At 39.4% G+C, this 21,584-nt stretch overlaps 1 protein-coding gene across 1 annotated transcript in view; it reads right to left on the bottom strand.

The window, feature by feature from the left end:
• Nucleotides 1-21,584, bottom strand: part of LRP2 (LDL receptor related protein 2) — a 213,535-nt gene that overhangs the window by 138,125 nt on the left and 53,826 nt on the right. The window contains exons 5-11 of the mRNA XM_050750442.1: nt 14,482-14,592; nt 14,029-14,142; nt 12,189-12,305; nt 10,772-10,924; nt 8,952-9,071; nt 2,840-2,968; nt 272-441 (exon numbers count right to left, since the gene is read on the bottom strand). Of these exons, the coding sequence (XP_050606399.1) occupies nt 272-441; nt 2,840-2,968; nt 8,952-9,071; nt 10,772-10,924; nt 12,189-12,305; nt 14,029-14,142; nt 14,482-14,592 (914 nt within the window). The remainder of the gene's footprint in view (nt 1-271; nt 442-2,839; nt 2,969-8,951; nt 9,072-10,771; nt 10,925-12,188; nt 12,306-14,028; nt 14,143-14,481; nt 14,593-21,584) is intronic.

Genomic DNA, 21,584 nt, shown 5'->3' with positions numbered 1-21,584 from the left:
AGAATGTCTACTATTTCTTTTAATTAGGCTCTTGGACTCCACTTCGAATAAAATTAAAAGTTGCTCAAGGCTAATCCATATAATAGACTGCTTTGTTTAAGAGGTCACATGTAATAGTATAGCATGGAAAAGGTGCTGATTAACATAAAATATCTCAAGGGCCTTTTTTGTTAGAAAACAAAGGAACTTTCCCCTCTACTCCCTCTAAAAGTGAAAAGCTATCAACACTTTGTGCTCAGGGTTCCATTCAGCTCCTGCAATTTCTATTTACCTTATTTTGCACAGTGTCTGTCCAAAAAACTCTTTGCAGGTGATAGTGGAAAGCCACACCCACGGCCACTCCACGATTCTGAGACTCCACTAGGATCCGGAAGCTCCTTCCATGAATATCACCAATTAACAAATCCCGACCATTGGAGAAGATAATGGAGGCCTCGCCAACTAAATGTGAAGAAGGAAGGCATCACCACTCCTTCAGGTGAGCAAGGATGGTGAAGTAGCTTACAACTGATATGCTTTCTGCTTTTTCAAATGCTATCTTCTACGTTGTCTTACCAGATTTTAACATAAACCTCTGAGGCAGACAGATAGCTATCATTCTATCCATTTTACAGAAGGGCAAATTGAGGCACAAAAAGGCTTAATGAAGTGTCCAAAATCTCAGTAAGTTAGGAAGAATTTGGTAAGAATTCAAGCATCCTGGATACTAGTCCAATGCACTTTCAACGACACTGAGGAGAGTATTTCTCAGATATTTTCAAGACTCCTTGATGATATGGGCTCCTTAGCCCCATGTGCAACTCTAGATTTTGTTAAACACAGAAGACATTTTAAAGATTACCAGGAAATCACTCTGAAAAAGATGGTAATGGTGGTTCCAAATCTGTCTGTATACTCACAGGTATGCAAAATGATACATGAACAAGGTATTAACTGCAGTCTTATTGGCAATAGCAAAAGATAAGGAATGATATAAAAGTTCATCAGTAGAGGACTAGTTAAACAAATTATGAATGTCAAAAAAAAGGAATATTATGCCATTATAAAAATAATAATAATAATTAAGGCCAGGCGCAGTGGCTCACATCTGTAATCCCAGCACTTTGAGGGGCTGAGGCAGGCGGATCACATGAAGTCAGAAGTTCGAAATCAGCCTGGCCAACATGGGGAAACCCCGTTTCTATTAAAAATACAAAAATTAGCCGGGCGTGGTGGCTGGGGCCTGTAATCTCAGCTACGCAGGAGGCTGAGGCAGGAGAACCACTTGAACCCAAGAGGCGGAGATTGCAGTGAGCCAAGATCTTGCCATTGCACTCCAGCCTGGGCAACAAGAGAGAGACTCCGTCTCAAAAATAAATAAGTAAGGCTGGATGCAGTAGTTCACACCTGTAATCCCAGCACTTTGGGAGGCCCAGCACTTTGGGTGGCCGAGGCGGGTAGATTACAAGGTAAGGAGATCAAGACTATTCTGGCTAACATGGTGAAACCCCATCTCTACTAAAAATACAAAAATTAGCCGGGCGTGGTGGCAGACGCCTGTAGTCCCAGCTACTCGGGAGGCTGAGGCAGAGAACTGCCTGAACCCAGGAGGCGGAGGTCGCAGTGAGCCAAGATGGTGCCACTGCACTCCAGCCTGGGTAACAGAGCAAGACTCATTCTCAAAAATAAATAAATAAAAATAAATAAATAAATAAATAAATAAATAAATAAATACATAAATAAAATAATTAAGAAATAACTTCATGTGCTGATATGGAAAGCTCTGGAAAATATCTTAAGCACATTCACAAGATGCAGAACTGTGCTTATAGTTTACTACCATATATAGATATATAAATACAGTTAAATATCTATATTTGTACAATCTTATTTATTCGTTAAGAAACCTCTAGAACTGAAATGAAGAAACAGCAATTACTCATGGGAAAGAGGAAGTGAAAACCATGCAGAGGGGAATAGGTATGGAGCAAGGCATCTCACTACGTATCTTCTTATAATTTAAAATGTGTGAACATATAAATATGTTACCTATGCAAAAAATAAACAAATTGAATTGTTAAAAATCCGCTGAACCTAAAAATTACTACACAGCAAATCAGGTATTTCTATGCAAAAACAAGTAGAAAATGGGCCATTCTTCAGTCGTGGGAGCAGTTAAGTTTCAGAAGACATCAAAGACACTTCAAAATCAAGTGTGAAATAACTATTGGAAAATAGGAGTTTATATTGACACCTTCGTCAGGAGAAATCGACAGTGACAAAATGCTTTGGAGCCCTCATCTACGTTTTGCGGATTTTCTCCATGACTTTTCTCTACTACTATTTACTACTCTCTACTTTCCATACTCTTACATTGATTCCAACAAAGTACCCAGAATTAGGGCATTCAAAAAAATGTTAATCCAAATTTAGCATGTCCATTTGGAAATACCCCTAAATTTTGCAAGAACACTGCAAAAATTATTTCTGTAGATAGTTGTCACCTACTTTTGTGGTAGGTAATTAATTAAAAGTCAAATGTCCAAGCCAATCAAATGTAGGCAGAGCATTTATTCCACAATTAAAGGTGGGTGACATCATAGCCTAGGTCAAAGTAAACAAGCAACCAATTTAAAAATATTAATAATGGTCACCATTAATTGACAAATTGGTCCTTAATAATCAAAGAATGAAATTAATGTTGACCAATTTTTAGGCAGCAGGAGCCATCCCTGATTTGTAATGATAAAGCCCTGCCAACAGCATAAATGCTGATAATTCTGCTGTCATCAGAAGGAAGGAAAGAAGCTATTAGAATCTGTTTCTTATTCAGAGATTCAGGTGTCCATAATTTACTCACAGGAATCATTAGCTTTGCAATGCTGTCCACGCTCCAAGATATACCCTTCTTCACAGTGGCACAGGTGATGGCCAGGTCGGCTTTCACACTTCTGGTCACAAATTCCCCATATCTGGCAATCATCAAACTCTGCCATATGGAAAATACACATTTGTAGTCAAGGTTATCAGCATTTATTGAGCACTCTCTGACAAAAATCCTAGATAAGATGGCCAAGAATGTGGTGTTGCCCGTGTCTAAATAAACAGCCTCTGGAGTTAGGCACAGGTTCTCAGAATTTATAACAGCCATCTTCATGTAAGGAAAAAAAACATTTACATCATTTTTTAAACCTACATGAAGGATAACTTTACAGAAAATGCACAACACTTCCTGAATTCATAGCCCTATGGCATTGCATTTCATTTATTAATGTTAGTTTACAAATATATAAACTTTGGTGTAAATGTTTCCCTTTAATACTATGCTTTCCAATATGGTAGCCACCAACCCCCTGTGGCTATCTAAATGTATCTTTAGATTAATTAAAATAAAATAAAATTAATAATTTGCTTTCCTAATCACTTGCCACATTTCAAGTGCTCAATAGCCACATATGACTAGTGGTTACCATGTTAGAGAGTGAAGATACACATTTACATCACTGCAGAAAGTTCTATTGGACAGCACTATTTCTGAATAAAGTAAGACCTGCCTATAGACAGTCCCTCAAGAAGACGCAAATCTATGACTGCAATAAAGTATTTGGAAAGGTCTATTTACCCAGTTCTCTTTCCTCTGATATCAAAAAATTATAACCAAAATTAAATTGAACTTTTTTCAAGACATCAAAAATTTCTTCTCCTCTACTTATTGGTTAACTTATTATTCACTCATTTAATAAGTGTTCATTGAAAGTCCCTTATATGACAGAGCTCTGTTCATTACCAGTTCTACTGTGTAAAAATACTTCCACTATAATTGACATAAACAATAGAATATGGAGGGGAGAACACAACAAAATATTAAAAGAGTCTTTCTTAAAGACTATAAGTCTTCAGGGGTGCAGAAATTGTCTTATCCTTGGTACATCTGACTTTCCAAGTCCACGTCCACTCTCCATCATCCTTCACTCTGCTCTCTTCCCTGGGAGGATGGCCTATGCAAACTATAACAGTAGAGTTCCCACACCCTCTGGTTTCAGGAAGTTCTCAAGTAGATTATAATTTCTGAAACCACTGCACTCCCAAGTCTAGAATTCTCCAGAGCTCTATGATCTGATTACATTTGCAGCAACTGTCAGAACTGTGAATTAGGTTCAACCATTCCTGCTGGGTGGCCCACCATTCCATAACCCACCAAAAGCCCAAAAGCCCAAGGTTCTTTCCTTTTCTTTTCTTTCTTTTTTTTTTTTTTTTTTAGACACAGTCTCGGTCTGTTGCCCAGGCTGGAGTGCAGTGGCACAATCTCGGCTCACTGCAACCTCCGCCTCCCAGATTCAAGCAATCCTTCCACCTCAGCCTCCCAAGTAGCTGGGACTACAGGTGCACACCACCACACCCGGCTAATATTTTTGTATTTTTAGTAGGGACAGCATTTCCCCATGTTGGCCAGGCTGGTCTCAAACTCCTGATCTCAAATGATCAGCCTGCCTTGGCCTCCCAAAGTGATGGGATTGCAGGCATGAGCCACCGCACCCAACCCCAAGAAGGTTCTTCTAATAATCCCATTTCCCTGCAGATTAAACATAACAACATGAGCCAGCATACCTATCTTTCCAAAGACTGTGACTAACCAAAGGAAAAAAACCCAATCCGATCTGGACACTACCAGATTGAAAGGCCACGTGAGGGTGTGAAATGCCCTCACTGATGATTCCCTTCTGTCCCCTCAACTCAGCCCTGAGAAAGCTTCACCTAAGGCTTTGCCTCAGCATGAAAAGAAGTACAGGACATTCTCCCTCAAACCCCCAGAATGTCATAACTTCATTTTGAATGCAAGATCCATGGGACTACATCTAAGGATTTGGAGTCACTCTGAGAAGAAGTTCTGATGTCAAACAGAAGGAAACCAAAGGTGGAGAAGTCATAACTAGGAATTCTCTAGCACAAATGCCCTTCCTATCACCTGTACTACAAGTGGTTTAAAGATTTGAATGAGTGGGCCAGGCACGGTGGTTCATGCCTATAATCCCAGCACTTTGGGAGGACAAGGTGGGAGGATTGATTGAGTCCAAGGGTTTGCGACTAGCCTGGGCAATATAGCGAGGGTTTATCTCTACTAAGAATTAAAAAAAGAAAAAAAAAAAGGCCAGGCATGGAGGCGCGTGCCTGTAGCCCCAGCTACTCAGGAGGCTGAGGTGGGAGGCTGCAGTGAGCAGCGTGATCAAGCCACTGCACTCCAGCCTGGGCAACAGTGAGACCCTATCTCAAAAAACAGGATTTGAATGAGTGTGTAAAATTGCTGTCACTTTTGTGACAATAAGATTGTATCCTTGGATCACTATAGAGAAATATGAAAGTTAATTAACGTCCATCAGCAGCCAGAGTGAAGACAAGAAAAATAAAAGTAGAATTGATGGTTTTCATGAGAGTAGAAAAGATAGTGGAAACCACACAAAACACTGAAACACTACTTTACAATCCCCCTCTCACTCCAATACCTTTATCTATTTTCTTTCCTTTTTATTCTTTGTCTCCTCCCACCAACAAATACTGCTGTGAAAATAATTCAAAAACCCCTTTTTAACTGAGACCCCCTTGGCCACCCTCTGATCCATCTGGCTGTGTGAAACCCCACCATGCTGAATGACCTCCCTGCCCTCACTCTGCACCACGATGTCATTCTGTCAACAAACAGCATGTCCTGTCAATCAGAAACAATGAGCCCAGTAAACTGCTTCAGCATGCCTCAGAGCTTCCACTGCCAGGTCAAGACTACCAGGGGCAGATGAATGGTAGAAAGACACAAGATTTCGTGTCAAGATTATTCAATGTTATTCTTGATTACCACCGAGGTATTCACTGGGGAGCCATGTCTAAGATAATAAATGGTACATAGGTTTCCAACACCTGAAGCCTCTGTAATGCGTCACCCATGCAGAGGATTATAGCCATACAGAGAGTATTTGTTGAAATGAAATGCTTGAGAGAGCAAACCAAAGCAACAATTCCCCTAAAAATTCAGCTCAGCTGAAACAAGTGTAACTGGTTTCCTAATGTCATGTATTTAAAGAGTTCTCTATACAGAGAGAAAAATAGTCTTCTTTGAAACAAATGTGAAATAAATGTTAACCCAGCCTCAAAACTCAGAGGCAAATGACACATTCTTGAAGGACAGCAAAGGTCACAGAAAAGGTCTCTGCAGGTGGCAGGGGGCCTCATATTCACAAAGGCCCTCAAATGTAGACTTTTGAGATTATCTCCAAATGAGGTTGTCTGTACTAAAGTCCCAGAAATGCGCTGGCGGGAATGAAAGAAGATGTCTGTTGTGGAACTTAGAATTAGTGCCCCAGTATTAGAACACACTACTTCCAACGTGTTATTAATGTGCGGTATGTTCTCTAATCCTGAAATTATCTTGTGCATGCATAATACTGCAATATTCTGCCTTACATTCACTAGTAGGTTAAATGCAAAATTTTATCAAACAACAGCTTTGTTATGACAGCCTTTCACTTTGTAAGGGGCTATTGAAAATTGAAGTGGCCTGAATTTCTGACATTTAGGAAACCCTAGACATTTGGAAATACAACCCAAGGCTCACCACAGACTTATATGTTGGAAAATATGGAAAATGTGTTATCTGGGCTCTAGGGTGGAACAAAAAACTGAGAACAGATTGTGGGGCATCACAAGACTGAATCAGGGATTCTGAAAGAACAAATCACTTTTCCTGAAAGGACTTCATGGCCTATCAAGTTTCAACTGTAAGACAGCTCAGCCCCAACTCCTCTTTGGGAGTTGATAAAGGAAAAAGAGAGAAAAGCTGATGTAATACTGAGAATGTGGCTTCTGGTATTTCTATTGGAACTTCTTTTCTACAAAGAGAAAAGGAAAATGCCTAGAGAACTAAAAGGCTGGGAATGGGATTGGCAGCTGGGTAGAAGTGAAGGGGGGCGAAGGAGCCTGACATTTGCCAAAGACACTGGAGCGGACTCACACCCACGGACGAGCCCCACTCTGAGCAGAAGCGAGGCTGCCCCTCTGCCCAGGGCTACCTGAAATCCAGGCAGGACTCCCAGAGTCAGGTCCCCACCCAACCAATAAGGGCACTTGTGTGAAAAGTATCTGTACATTACTTGAATTCATCCCTAATATAATGGTAATGATAACAATAAAACACAAAAGGTGGCCTGCAATCTTATTTAAGGCCAGTTGCAGATCATAACTTTTATGTATAAAATGTTTTAAAATGATTAGAAATGCGGGGGCCTTCTTAAATTATTCCAGAGTTCACTTAAGTCACTTGATCTTAAAGTACCTTGTTGAATGCAGTTACTTAAGAGGAGCAATTAGATGGGCAACTTTGGGACTTGGTCCTGATATTAAAAACCTACAATTACCTACTATGAACACAAGGAAAAGCTCAAATGGATTGCTTTCCTGGATATGAAAATCCAGTTTTTCTTGGCATATGATAAGTAAGTGAGCCCAACGATTATAGTTTTCAGTAACGCTGAGGAGCAGACTTTCTCAAGAATTTCAAGTTTAATTTGCAAACCAGAGTTTATTTCTGGTATCAATACATTTTTCTGTTTGCTAGCACTTCTGCTGAAAATAATAATAATAATAATAATAATAATAATAATAATAATAAAATAAAGAAAAAAAGAAAGGTTTTTCTGGCTATGAGTAGTAATTAAGATTAGCCATATTTGACAAAGTATAATTATGTTGGAAGCCATGAGCTGAGACTAAAGAGTTTGAATAACTTCATTAGGTTTATCTAAATTCAATATTTTATTACCAAATTTTACCAAAGAGTTCTAAAATATTAACATTTTAATATTTTAATAATATTAAAATAATAATTTCAGAAGAAATACTTTTCTAGGAGCATTTCTTACACATTTCATGTTTGTTTTTATCCCAAAAGCCCTAAAGAATATCTCATATTTCTAAGGAATATCAAAAGAATACAAATATCCTGGGAAAATTCTGAATCACTTTGGAGACCCATAGAAGACTACCAAATTTAAATGAATAGTTTCAATTGCCTTCCAGATGCCTTTTCCCAACAGCAGTAAAAACAGTTTTCTTTAAACCTCTGTGATCACTTCCTGCTAGTATGTTTGTTGTTTATGTGTCAAAAATCAGATCGAAGGAAAAAAAGATCAGAGCACCAAAAACTCACTAAGAAAATGGAAACTGATGATAGTTGGCCATGTCTAATTCTCCCATCCTAAGGCCCCATCCTAATCACAGTGAGATACAAAGATGGCATCAAAATAAAAAATCTCCCAATGGGAGAAATCATTTCTGAAGTCAGAGAGGAGAGATATGAGGAAATAGTTGGTGTACCGGTATCTAGTTTAATGCCAGCCACCATCTGGAAGCATCATGATAAAGAATCTGCTTATCTTGAATGACGGTTCCAAGTGGATGTCACAATCAGTGGAATGAGTAGCCAGCCCAGCATAGGCACTGACCCACCAGTGTAGTCACCTGAGCAATGACCTGGTGATCCTCTGCTGTGACGTTTGTGCATCCTGGAGAAGAGGCTGCACAAACAAGGAGCAAAGTAGGGGTGCTTGCTGGGCTCAAGCAGCAGCTATCTACCGACCTCATGGAAGTAGTTCAGTATTCAGTAACCAGAATGGCTGCACCAATCCTGATGCCAAATACTTGAAAAGAAAACAGAAAAGGACTACCACCCCCAACGAGTAGTGGATAGGTTCCAGGTAGCTAGTCAGCTCACTCATGACAGAACCACTCTTTTGCCTGGTACACCACACCAAACCTTCTCAGACTTAAAATTCCCTATTTGCCAGGTTTTCTGTGAGGTCTGGGTTGCTTTGTTATGACAGACCATGACGACTCTCCACAAGTGCAACCTCCTTGATGTCAGAGATCAGGGGACCTGTCAGTGTACTCTAATGAAAGAAAAATAGCCCCACCCCCCCATCACTTACCAACACAGGTACGGCTGTCATTGTGGTTGATGGTATAACCTGGAGGACAAAAACACGCTCCTCCATAAGGCGTCTCATGGCACTGGTACTGGCAGTTCAAGGCAGAGCACAGAGTCGTACCTAAACGAAGAAAAGAACTTTGTTAAATGAATGGTGACCTCTGGACAAGACTGATTAACCTAATAGCTTCTTTTTCCATCAGTAGCAGCTAAGTAAGCATGTAGTAGATGTACAGAAAAATCTGTCACCCTTCAAAGCTTACTGCAAAACTTGGCAATAAAAGCTCAACTGAGACAGGATGATTGCTTGAAGCCAGGAGATCAAGACCAGCCTGGGTAACATAGCTAGACCTCATCTTCACAAAAAGTTAAAAATAAAAACATTAGCCGGGCACAGTGGCTCACACCTGTAATCTCAGCACTTTTGGAGGCCAATGCAAGAGGATCACTTGAGCCCAGAAGTTTGAGGCTGCAGTAAGCTATGACTGCACCACTGTACTCTAACCTGGGTGACAGAACAAGAGCCTGTCTCGAGTGGAAACAAAAGAAAAAAGAATAAAAGCTCATTTTTAAAGTTATAACTATGTCCAAGTGTAAGTCATTATAAGTCTTATTTATGAAAAAAAAAACAGGTCGTGCATGGGTCTATCTTTGTGTCTACACAGTAAAAAGGGCTAAGAACTCCCAAGTGACTGAAGGAAGAATAAGCCCTAAAAGTATTAACTGTGGCTGGCTTCAAGAGATGGGATTTCAGGTGATTATATTTTTTTCTTTTGGTTAATTTTTATTTTCCAACTTTCATGCTGTGACTACACATCTTTTACTAATTTTTGAGCCTTTTTAAATGGGCTCCGAAATGAAATAGAGAAAAAAAAACCATAGAGGTATCTGCCTGTTTAAATATTATGTACAATTTTTGTCAGGAAACAAAAAATAACCTTGGGGTTGCAGTTACATGGGCACTTCTAGGCAACCACAAATTTAGTTAGAGTATATTATTGATGAAATCAAGGTTTTAAATGGTATTCCCTTATAAGACAGTCAGCTGTCCACAGAGTTGATGGGTTGTTGGTGGGGTGAATATTCTACAGTCACAAAAAAGGAGAAAAAAATGCCTAGTTCCAGTCAGTTTCCTCATAAATGAATGTGGACACACAAGACATAATCAAACAACACTGTGCATGGCCAACACCAAGTTTTGCCATTGGAGAGTAACTCAAAGTATATGTAACCCAGGAACCAGAAGCTTTTTTTTTTTTTTTTTTTAGTACAGTCAGACAAGGCCTTTTTCCATAAGTATAAGCCAGGTAATAAAATCTCCAACACATCTTTAAGGTCATCAAAATTGCCACTGAAACAATCCTCTTTGTGTGTGTGTTAGGGATTAGGGACGGGGAGTTGCTCCAAAAATTGTTAAGCTCCTCCCATCAATAGATGGAGTCTATTTCTTCCATCCACTCTGGGTTTGGCCAAGTGTCTTGCTTTGAACAATAAGACTTGAGCAAACTTGGCATAAGCAGAACCTTGAAAGTACTTGAGCCCTAGGGTTTGCTCTTTCAGTCTCTGGGTCAACAAAGCTAGGCTAGCCCAAGCTTTTACTGCAACATCCTGACGTTTGAGTGAGCTGATATAGGCCAGAGAAACTACTTAGTCAACCCACAGAACTGTGAGAAATAAGACTACACATTTGTCAGTTTAAGCCACTAAGTCTTGGGGTGCTTTGTTACGCAAACGCCAACAGATATACTGTATTTGAACATCTGTTCTAGAAAACAGAAATATCTTTACCTGAAAGTTACCCAGGTAAATGCCTATACTCACTACAGTATTTTCCAGTAGTAGTACTGTTTTCATCTTCTCTTCCTGGGCAATCTAAAATCCCATCACAAACTTTATAAATGGAGATGCATCGTCCCGACTCTGGGCAAGACCATTCTCTTGGGGAACATTTATGAACACCATGAGAACTGCTTTCTGTGGGGGGAAAAAGAGAGAGTTACAGGCCACAGGGGAGGTACAGCAAGCTCTTTTTCAATCAGTGGTTAAAAGGGGATGTAGAGCAAGTTGGACAAGAGAAATCTATAACTGATCTACATTTTACAATAAGTTAGTGATTTCTAACTCTGCCACTAGTCTTTTACTGAGATTCTAAGGACAGGCATAATGGAATTACTCCACTTTCCCTGGAAGAGGCAGCCCCCAGCTGGGTTATAAGAGTAAGAAGCAGATACGGGTCTCAATTATCAACAAACTAGATTCATAATCCCCTAGGAAAAGATGCAGTTATTTAAATCCTGAATTATCGAAGTAGGGCCATCAAGTTAGGTCCAGAATTACTTGAGTTTGTGGTTGGGCTTTTTGATTTGCTTTGTTTATTTAGTGAAATGTCAATAGTATAAGAAAAACCATAACCCAAATGTAGAAAAACCACTTTCTGGAACATAAAAACATAAAACCATGTTTTATGCTCCCAGAACAAGCATTTCCCTTATCATACCTGGGATTGGAATGGTGCAGGTAACTTGCTGTAGGGTGTGGGTATTAGTAAGGGCTAAATTGTTGGAGGTGCTGCTGATGATATCAGCAACATAAAAGGGTGAATATCAGTAACATAAAAGGGTGAATATCACTGGCAATTTCTTTCTCACAGAATCTTTAAGCACTTTCCTGGATAGTAGCTTCTCCTACATTTATCAATCCCCAGCTCCACCCCACATGTTCCTAAGGTGGCCTCTCTTTCACCACTGAACGTCAGTGACTCATTTGGGAATCAGAATTTACAAAACCAAAACAAAAAAATAAGCTGAACTGTTACCAAGGTTCAAAGTCATTTTTAAAGATTGTAAGGTCTAAGACAAATGACATTTTCCCTATTTTCTCTCCTTCCCCAGCCTATTAATTTTATATAAGTAAATCTATTTAAAACAGGCAGTCTTAAAGGGAGAAAGTCAGACTGAGATATAGAAGAGGGAGAGACTGTCCTACCTATTTTGCCTTAAAGATAGAAAGGAGAGGATTATAATTTAATCTGTATTTGAGTTCTGAATCTTCTTAGGAAAAGTTAGTGAAGTCACCTCCTTCTTCCCCACCCACTAAGTTCCTAAACAACTCCTTCAACTCCAGCCAGTCCTGAGGCTTGCTTGTCACACAAAACTTTTAAAAAGGAAAGAAGAAAAAGCAAGCACTGGAAAACACTTGAAGAAAATGCTTTTCAGTAGGAATCTCTTCCTCTCCTTACCACATCCATCTTCATCTCCATTATCTTTACAGTCATCTTCTCCATCACAAACCCAGTTTTGATAAATGCATCGGCCACTGGGGCAAGTGAACTGGTAACCACCGCAGGTCGGATAGTCTGGAACAAAGCAACAGCTGCACTCCAAAGACACAAATCACCTGGAAAAACTCAAAGTGCTCTCACCTCAGTGCCTAAGCAGAACTATCTCTTAAATATCTTGACAAAAATTTTAAAAAGCAGGAAAAAAAAAAGAGAAAGAGAAAGAAGGTAACAGCAGCTTTGGGTCTAGGAAATGAACTCAGATGCCGGTTTCTGTTTTTCAAGATTAAACATTAGATCAGCCTGGGAAACATGGTGAGACCTCATCTCTACCAAAAACACAAAAAAATAAATATATAGCCAGGCATAGTGGTACATGTCTGTAGTCCCAGCTACTCGGGAGGCTGAGGTGGGAGGACGGCATGAGCCTGGCCTGGGAATGTGGAGTTGCAGTGAGCTGAGATCGCAGCACTGCACTCCAGCCTGGGTGACAGAGTGAGACCCTGTCTCAAAAAAGAAAAAAAACTAAAAATTAAAAACAAGATGGTTTGCAATGTGTTGGCACAGAACAGAAAATGCAGACAAAGATGCTGCAGACATGACAACATCCAACGTTCTCATATTTTACTACAAGCTCTGTAATTGCTAATCTATGACCAAATGATTCTGAGTCAACCATTCCATGATGTCACATTCTCTATAATTCTCTGTCACTAAAATAAGCCCAGGTTCCAGAAAGGAAGCCAGGCATGACTCATTGAAAATTAGGGTGATATCAAAAATATTTAACAACACCCTAAGGCATGGGTACCAACCAATCAAAAGAGGTATGGAGGGAAATCATACATTCTAGTAAATAAATCACCACAAAAAGCTGCCAACTTACTGGAAACAGTAAAACTCTTTCATGGAGTCTTCTAACTTTATCATTCCGAAAAAATAAGTGGAGGTGGCAACAAGCAGACAACAGCATGGACATAAAAGCAAGGTCAGAGTGAAGAAGTGGAGGCAAGGAAGCCACCTATACCACACTGAAACTTTCAGTCTGGGCGCGGTGGCTCATGTCCATAATCCCAGCACTTTGGGAGGCTGAGGCGGGCGGATCACTTGAGGTCAGGAGTCCGCGACCAGCCTGGCCAACACGGTGAAACCCCATCTCTACTAAAAACACAAAATTAGCCGGACATGGTGGTGCATGCCTGTGATCCCAGCTACTAGGAGGCTGAAGCAGGAGAATTGCTTGAACCCAGGAGGCGGAGGTTGCAGTAAGCCGAGATCGCGCCACTGTACTCCCGCCTGGGCAACAAAGCAAAACTCCATCTCCAAAAAAAAAAAAAGAAAAAGAAGAAAAAGAAACTTTCCTGACCCTCCAACTTTAACGCAGTAGAAATTTCAAAGTAAAGAGGAGAGTTAGAGCCACTCCTAGGGAAATTCCTTTCCCTTAAAAACACTTCCCTTACTCGACTACCAAGGTTCTCAGAGGTACGGGTCATTTGAGAATGCAGTGATACAATATATCCTGTACCCCTGGAGCCTAAGGAAAGAAGGCAAACTGTCCATCACCAGCCCTTTACATCTACGCAGATCCTTGAAAGATAAAGGAGCCCAGGTACAGCAACACCACAAAGGCTCGTGTCATGGCCCCTAGTGACCTTCTGATTCCATCTGCCATCAAATGTAGTGACTCTTTTCCTTGAAAAAAGCAGTACATTGGTGGGGGAGGCGGGGATAAAACAAAACCAAACTGAAACAGAACAAAACACTCCCAAGAACATGACCCAGCATAAAGAAATCACCGTACTGCAAGCATGTTCATCACTGCCGTCTTGGCAATCACTGTCATGGTCACAGACATAAGCGTGAGGGATACACTCTCCACTGCCACATGAGAACTCATTGTGCAAGCATATCTCAGCTGCAACAGAAAGTTAGGAAGGGAAAGAAAAGAGAGAAGTTAACTCCATTGTAGCCATTTAATCTCAAAGGAAGATCATCTCCAGTTTAAGAAGGGATTCTTATTAAGCAGTGGTGTGCTGGTAAATGTTTAAGAATCAGTTATCCAGGAACAAAAAGGCCCTGGTTTGTAATGTTTGCCGATTTCCAGTGTGTAAATACTCCTACCAACGGCTGACTTCAAACTACCAACATGAATTCACTGAAACTGAACTTGGGAAGAGATGCACATAATTGGCTCTCTCAAGCCAGTGTAAACCAGCTTCAGCACACCACTGCACGTCTTGTGCGCAATACTTACTGCAGTTGATTTCATCCGAGGAGTCCCTGCAATCAACTTTCCAATCACACTTCTGACTGGTGTTATAGCAGGCTCCATTGTCACAAGTAAGCTGCTCACATGTTGGGTATTCTATTGTTTAAAAAAAAAAAATGGAAACAGCAAACAAACCTTAAATTTCCTTCAGCAAACATTTATTGAGTGATTACTATATGCAAGTCACTAAATGCTGAGCACATATTGATACACACAAAAAAAAATATGCTCCCTGGCTTCATGGAGAGTACAGCTGGACAGGGGAGACAAATATTAGTCAAATAAGACACAAATGGTAAATTACAAACTGGGATAAGTGCTAATGTGGAAAGTACAGAGGACTGTGAGACTGCATAGCAGAAAAGTCTCCCCTAAAGAAGTGACTTTTGAGCTAAAACATGAAGAATGAGAAAGAATTTAACTTTAGCTCAAAATGGAACATTATTTTACATAATACAAATAACATCCCAGGAAACTAAACTACCACCGCACAAGCTTGGAAGAAAGAAAGGCCATTTCTTCCACTGGGGGTTGGAGAAAGAAAGCAGGCCTAGAGTTCAGGAGCCCTGGTGGCCCAGAGGTACCACTCAGCAGCTATTTACTGTGACTCAAGCTTCATGTCCTGTGTTTCTACTTCCCTATCTGCACATTTGGATAATCTACTGCACAGGGTAGAGGGGCCTGAAAAGACCCTGTCTGGTGAAGCATGTTGAAAAGCATAATGTGCTCTCAAAGCACAAATTATTGTTGCCATGTTATGTACATGCAACCACCTCACTGCTACTCACTGGACCTGGTTTTCTAGGTCACAGTGGAAAATCAGGAAGTCCCTTACAGGAATAACATGCTATCTGTCCCTCCTCTCTACTTACCAGACTTGGACCACCTGTCTCTCGTGACTTCTTACTGGAGGCTTTATTCTGTGGATTGTTGATCTCTTTCCCCCGTGACATAATGAAACTCCCTGAGATTAAGGATCCTGTCTTACTCATTTTAGAATCCCCAACACTTAGTACAGGGGTGGTGGGACATTACTCACTGTGCTCAAGAAATGTTCAATATTGCTATTATTTATCACAGGTGAACATTTTAGTCATTCGGCTTTTTAAAATATTGTGAGGTTCTGCCTTTTATGGCCTTTGAATACCCTCCTTTTCACAAATATGATATCTTCCTTGGTCTGACCATCTTTTTCATGAAAGATAATTTTTGTATTGATTATCAGGTCATCTTCTGATTTCTTTTTAACAAAGGAAAAGGTATGTCTTAGTTAACTTTGAGTCTCAATTTTGCACTTAAGAACGCAGTTTGAGATTTTATAGAGATATAAATATATTGAAGATAAGTATTTGGATAGTCCCAAGTCTTTTCAAGCAGAAGCTGTGTACAAAATTCTGTGCTGAAACTGTACTAAACTTGTGCCATGTTAACAACTTGCACTTTTTAAAAACGGACTCTCCAATGATTTTTTTTTTTTTTTTTTTTTTTTTTTTTGGTATAGTAAAGGAATAAGCCTAACCCTTCTCATCTCCAGAGGTTCAAAGTTAGTCTCTTAAGTGTCCTTAAATATCTCAATTGCCAGAGTTATGTATAGTCGATCATATGTTAAAATGGAAGGCGTTTTTAAATAGCTAGTTATAATTTAAAATTTTTTCTGAATTTTATTTTGTTTTTTAATAGTCCAAAAGTGAGCCGGTGCCTAGAGTTATTGCTGTCTTTCCTTGCTGAGAAGACATGCCTTACAAATGTACCTTCAAATGGGTCACACAACTCTCCCTTCAAGTGATGTTTATTAATTCTGCTTTTGAGAGATGCAAAAGACCAGGTGAGGCCAGCAAGCAATTCCTTTGCCCTTGTGAGCCAGATAGCTCCTAGAGTCAATGTGTTATCTAGCCTTTTAAGAGCAGCAGCAAGCAGGAGAAAAACCCATAGAAAACCCAGCTCTTTGCAACAGATAAGCTACCTGTCAGGAGGAAAATTAATCTGGGCTTGAACAGCAGCTACTTCATTTAAGGTGATAATTATAAAGAATCTGGAATAAGTGTGCTGGGTGGCTCTCTCATTTTCCTCATCCTGCTTTTTGAGAACCAGTGCCAGAAAATTGAAAGGAAAAGGATTAAAACAGTAACCACTGACATGACTAAAAGTTTACTGACATGGCCCATTCCCCACCCAACAAACAAGGCCAGCTTGATATCATCAGGGAGGGGATTGTGATGGCCAGAGGTCAGCAGTTCGACTTTTGGAATGAAGAACGAACAGCTTTCTTGTCTCCATCCACACTGATAAAGAATCTCTCTCAATCAGCAGGGGACCCCTCTCAACCCCTGCACACCTTGATCTCTTCTGTGCATAGTTAACCTGAGATGTATACTTACAGAAAAGATTGCACAGAGCTCCCTAACTCCACAAAATACTGAAAATACTTGGAAATTTGTTTCCAAATGGTTTTCCCTCTTTGGAGATCCACACAGAGAGAACAGGTCCAAACTGTTAACACTGACCAAAGAAAGAAATGAATGGATTCTACTATCATTGCTAAAGACGTTAATGAGTTTCAATCTACTCCAGAAAACAATAAGTCACAATCCTTTGAGCTTCCAACTGGGAGATATCTAAAATCTTATTTTTTGGTTTATTTGCTTGGCAAGCCTGAGTCTAACCTTCTTCCCAAAGAGCAAATCCATCATGTGGCTAAAATGTCCTGCAAGATTTTAAGTATAGGGTAAAGTGCAATATGAGAGGAGACCATATAAAAGAACACCAAGGAAACTCTTATTTCTGAATTTGGCTTTAATGGAAAGATCAACAAGTAGCTATAAATTAAGCCTCAGACCTTTAAGGTTTTTCTAACACAAAAAGGTGAGAATATCCTTCCTCACACCACTCCTTTCTTCCCCTTTCTTTATTTCTCCTGGTCCCAAATGATACATGTTCAGATTTGTTACCCCATAATTGGGAGCTGCCCCCAAAATATGCAGATAAGAGTTTTCATATTTTTTCACTGTTAATGATTTGGTTTGGAGCAAGAAAGTTCCATGCTATAGTTCTGTTTACATAATCAGGGAGGAGGGTGTAGAAATGTAGTTTGAAGACCTTGTAGACCTCTTAGAATGGAACTCATTTTAAGCAGAGTATCATACAGCAGAATAAGATACAAATATAAGGGACTATTCATTATTATCTTGACAGGAAGACTGTAGACATGTTTTATTCTCACAATTTGACAACATGGCTGAAAAGAACATAGAAAAGACTATTATTATGAAGAAGGGATCTTAAAAGTAGGTTAGGAAACTTAAGCCAAGATTGGGAAACACACACACACACACACACACACACACAAAAGAACTTACTGATACAAGTCCAGCCCAGATACCTGGGACTTTTCAAGGTCCTAGAGTTGTCCTTTATAAGTTACTTTATGTTATTTACTCTGGCTCCAAGACAGATTAATCCAGTCAATGTAATGATTTGCCAGAAAGAATCTACCAGTTTGGCCACGAGCACTTACTTGCAAGTACTACCCACAAAGTTGAACAAGCAATCATCATCATCATCATCATCATCATCATCATCATCAATAACATATGTTAAAAACTATGTGCCAGACATGTATCAAAGTACTCAATATGCATAAACTCATTTCATCTTCATAACAACCTCATGAAGTAAATACTATGATGACTCCCATTTTATAGAGGAAGAACTTGAGGCATTAAGAGGTTAAGGAATTTGAGAGAGATCACATAACTGGTAAAGTTGGGGAGCCAGAATTCAAATCCAAGCAACTTGGCTCCATAACCCATGTTACTAACCACTGCCACAGATACAACTACCACTTATAGGCTGCAGAGTAAGTAACAGGAAGAAGCGAAAAATTAAAGAAGAAAGAAATTGAATGGAATGGTATTAGGAAGTTCTTAAAGGAGATTTTGACAAGAAAAAGAAGAAACCCAAGAGGAAGGAGGGAAGATTTTCTTTCTGCCAGTCAGTTTCCCATCCACATTAGGAAAAAGGGAGAAGTGAGGCCAACTCCAGTTTCCCACAACTTATGGCATAGTCAACAAAGTACTTCAGTATGATATAATCTAGGAATTCTAGGAAACCTACGCAGGAAAAACAACTTTCCAGAAGGAGTACCAGGAAAAACAGGAGAGTCAATACCAAAAAACAGGCCACAAAGTTAAAGTCTCACAAAGGTACGACCACCACTCCCCAAGCTCCCATTCCTGGTGAATTTCAAGTCCCTAAAGTGACTGCCATCATGGACTAGCTCCTAGGGAGTGTAGCAATATACAAGGAAAAAAACAGAGAAGTATTTCCTGCCTCTGTCCAAAAGTAATTTGAAAAAGCTTTCAATAAAAAGTTATATAAAACCAGATTTATTAAAAACGAAATTCAGGGAAAAAAAAAAAGAAAAGAACGAACAGAAGAAAGAAAAGGAAGGAAGGAAGGGAGGGAGGGAGGGAGGGAGGGAAAGAAAGAAAGAAAGAAAGAAAGAAAGAAAGAAAGAAAGAAAGAAAGAAAGAAAGAAAGAAAGGAAGGAAGGAAGGAAGGAAGGAAGGAAGGAAGGAAGGAAGGAAGGAAGGAAGGAAGGAAGGAAGGAAGGAAAGAAGGAAAGAAGGAAAGAAGGAAAGAAGGAAAGAAGGAAAGAGAGAAAGAAAAGAATTCAGCACCTTGGAAAGAGAAAGAAAATATGGTCATCCCAAGGACTAGTAGAATTGAACTAACATCAAGTTTAGTCTGGGTGGCTTTCAGGAAGCCAAAGCAAAAAGAGAAACAAACTAAATTATTTAGTTTTACTTAGCTCACTCCCTTTGTACTAGCTGGGTCTTAAGGCCCAGACTCCTTGCTGGTCTCTATCCACGGCGACCTAATCTTAGCCCTCAATTAGAAATGTGCCTGAGAGCGTTGCTGCAAGGATTCCAGATCCACAGCACTACCTTCTTCCCATATACAGAGCTGTCACCAAAAACTGCAAAGGAAATAAAAACTGACATAGTTCCAAATTCCTTTAAAAAAACAAAACAAAACAAAAAAAAACCTCACACAATCTATATTACAAAAGTGACCAAGCAACAAGATGGAAAAATGTGCATCAAATGTTCCAAGGAATAGTACAAAGAAGTAAGATGGCTTCTAAGGGGTAAACAAATGTTTATAATGTACATCATGTTTAGTGACACTGGGCTACATGTTTTCATTGAAGGCCAGACGACACCATGGTTCCATACCTTAGTAGTTATTCCCAAGGACCCACCCGGGCAGAACAAAAGACAAAATCTAATCAAAGAGACAGGAAAACTAGCTGCACCCAGCATTATAAGAGTAGCCACTTTCCAGTCACTAGAAATGGTGTGGTTCAGCCTCCCTGCTGGAAACGTAGCCCCAAATAATTTGAGTACTTATCAGTAAATCGTTGCTGGGTGAATGTTATTCACTAGAAACCAGTTATTCTACAGAGTGATGCCTTCTTCTTAATTAGAATTCTCTTGTGTTCAACATATATTTATTGAAATGTGACTTCACAGATACTGTGCTAAGAATTAAATTAAAAGATAAACAAAATTACAAGTGAAGTAGCAATTCCCACAGCATTTTATTAATCAATCCATGCAAAAATAATTATTGCACACCTATAGGTGTGCAAGGTACTAAAGAATGAAATAAAATCCCATTTCTCCTGGAACTGACATTCTGTTTGGGAGAGCGGAATTAGAGCTATTAAAGTAAAAGTAGCAATGGGAAAAAAAAAAGTTGCAAAAATAGAGCTGGGTAAAAGGTAAAGAGTAACTATGGGGACTAGCTCTCTGAGAAGTGACATTTGAACAAGAACTATTCGGCTTAGCATAATGGCGGTCATTGGTAGCATTGAAAGAATGTTTTCAGGAGATTGGTGAAGATGAAGGACTATTTTCAGTGAGTTCTGAAAAAAAGGACAATCAGTTGGATATATTACATAGGTTAAAAAAAATTTTTTTTAAAGAAAGAAACAGGACGAGAGTAAATGGAAACAGCCGTTAACGACAATGCTAGGAAACTCTGTTGTTAAAGGGAGCAGAGTAATTGGCAACAGCTAAGAAGGATCTTAGGATCTTTTTAAAGACGGGGGATGTTTATAACATCCTTGTATGATGGAAACTAAATAAAAGAGAGTTTTCTCTCCTTCCTCCAGGTTTCAGGGCTCTGAATCCTATCTCAATTGTGAGAATGCTAAAAAGGTACATCTGTGATGTGACAGGTAAGATGGGGTCCTTTGGAGAGTCGCCTGCTTCTTCTTTCTAGCTTCAGGGAGAGAGAGAATAGCAAGGGCAAGGCTCATTGGGCAGCTTAAATGTGGAACTGAGTTTGAAGAACATGTTCTTCATGCACCCTCACAGTCCACAAAATGACTTTAAGCATCTTCTTTATTCCCCTCCCACTGTTCCCTCAGCTGGAGTTTCAGCAGTTAGAGATATAAAGAAAAATGTTTAAATTCTAAAGAGCAGAAAGTCAATAGAAATAAAACTTCTGGGACAAAGCAGCCCCAGTTGCAGGCAGACCAAATACTGCTGATTACCGGCAAGAAAGCCTTCATTGTAACAGGGATTTTACCCTTTCTTTGGCATTCCTAAGTAACAAAAGAGAAGTGCTGCAAACCAACGATAATTAGCAATAGTTTTATTCACACCAAAATCATTCTAATATGGTGCTTGAAAAAGCAAAATAATCTTTTCACTTAACAGAAAAAAAAACTGTACTATTTTTGAGCAACTGAAAGTCACTTCAACATATTAATTGAATGACCTATAATTGCTGCATTGTTCTGATGTTTATCTTAGACCCTGCATGAGTGGTTTTTCCTTGATGCTAATCCCATTAGAAGTAAAATGGACCACAGTTTTGAATCTCTCTGTTCCTTTAAAAAAAAAAAGTTAATTGACAAGCTGTTTAATATAAGATGCCATTTTACAGATGACCAGATTGAATAATAAAAGAACTAAGGTTGAAAATGAGCTTTTACCTGTTTCGCACCTATATATACATACATACATACATATATATATATATTCAGAAATTTTTCTAAAAGGGTAAAATAACCACCA

Source organism: Macaca thibetana, chromosome 12 (assembly GCF_024542745.1).
Source record: "Macaca thibetana thibetana isolate TM-01 chromosome 12, ASM2454274v1, whole genome shotgun sequence".
Classification (NCBI taxonomy): Eukaryota; Metazoa; Chordata; class Mammalia; order Primates; family Cercopithecidae; genus Macaca; species Macaca thibetana.
The sequence above is the reverse complement of the archived record's forward strand: the minus strand, read 5'-3'. Positions and strand labels throughout refer to the sequence as shown.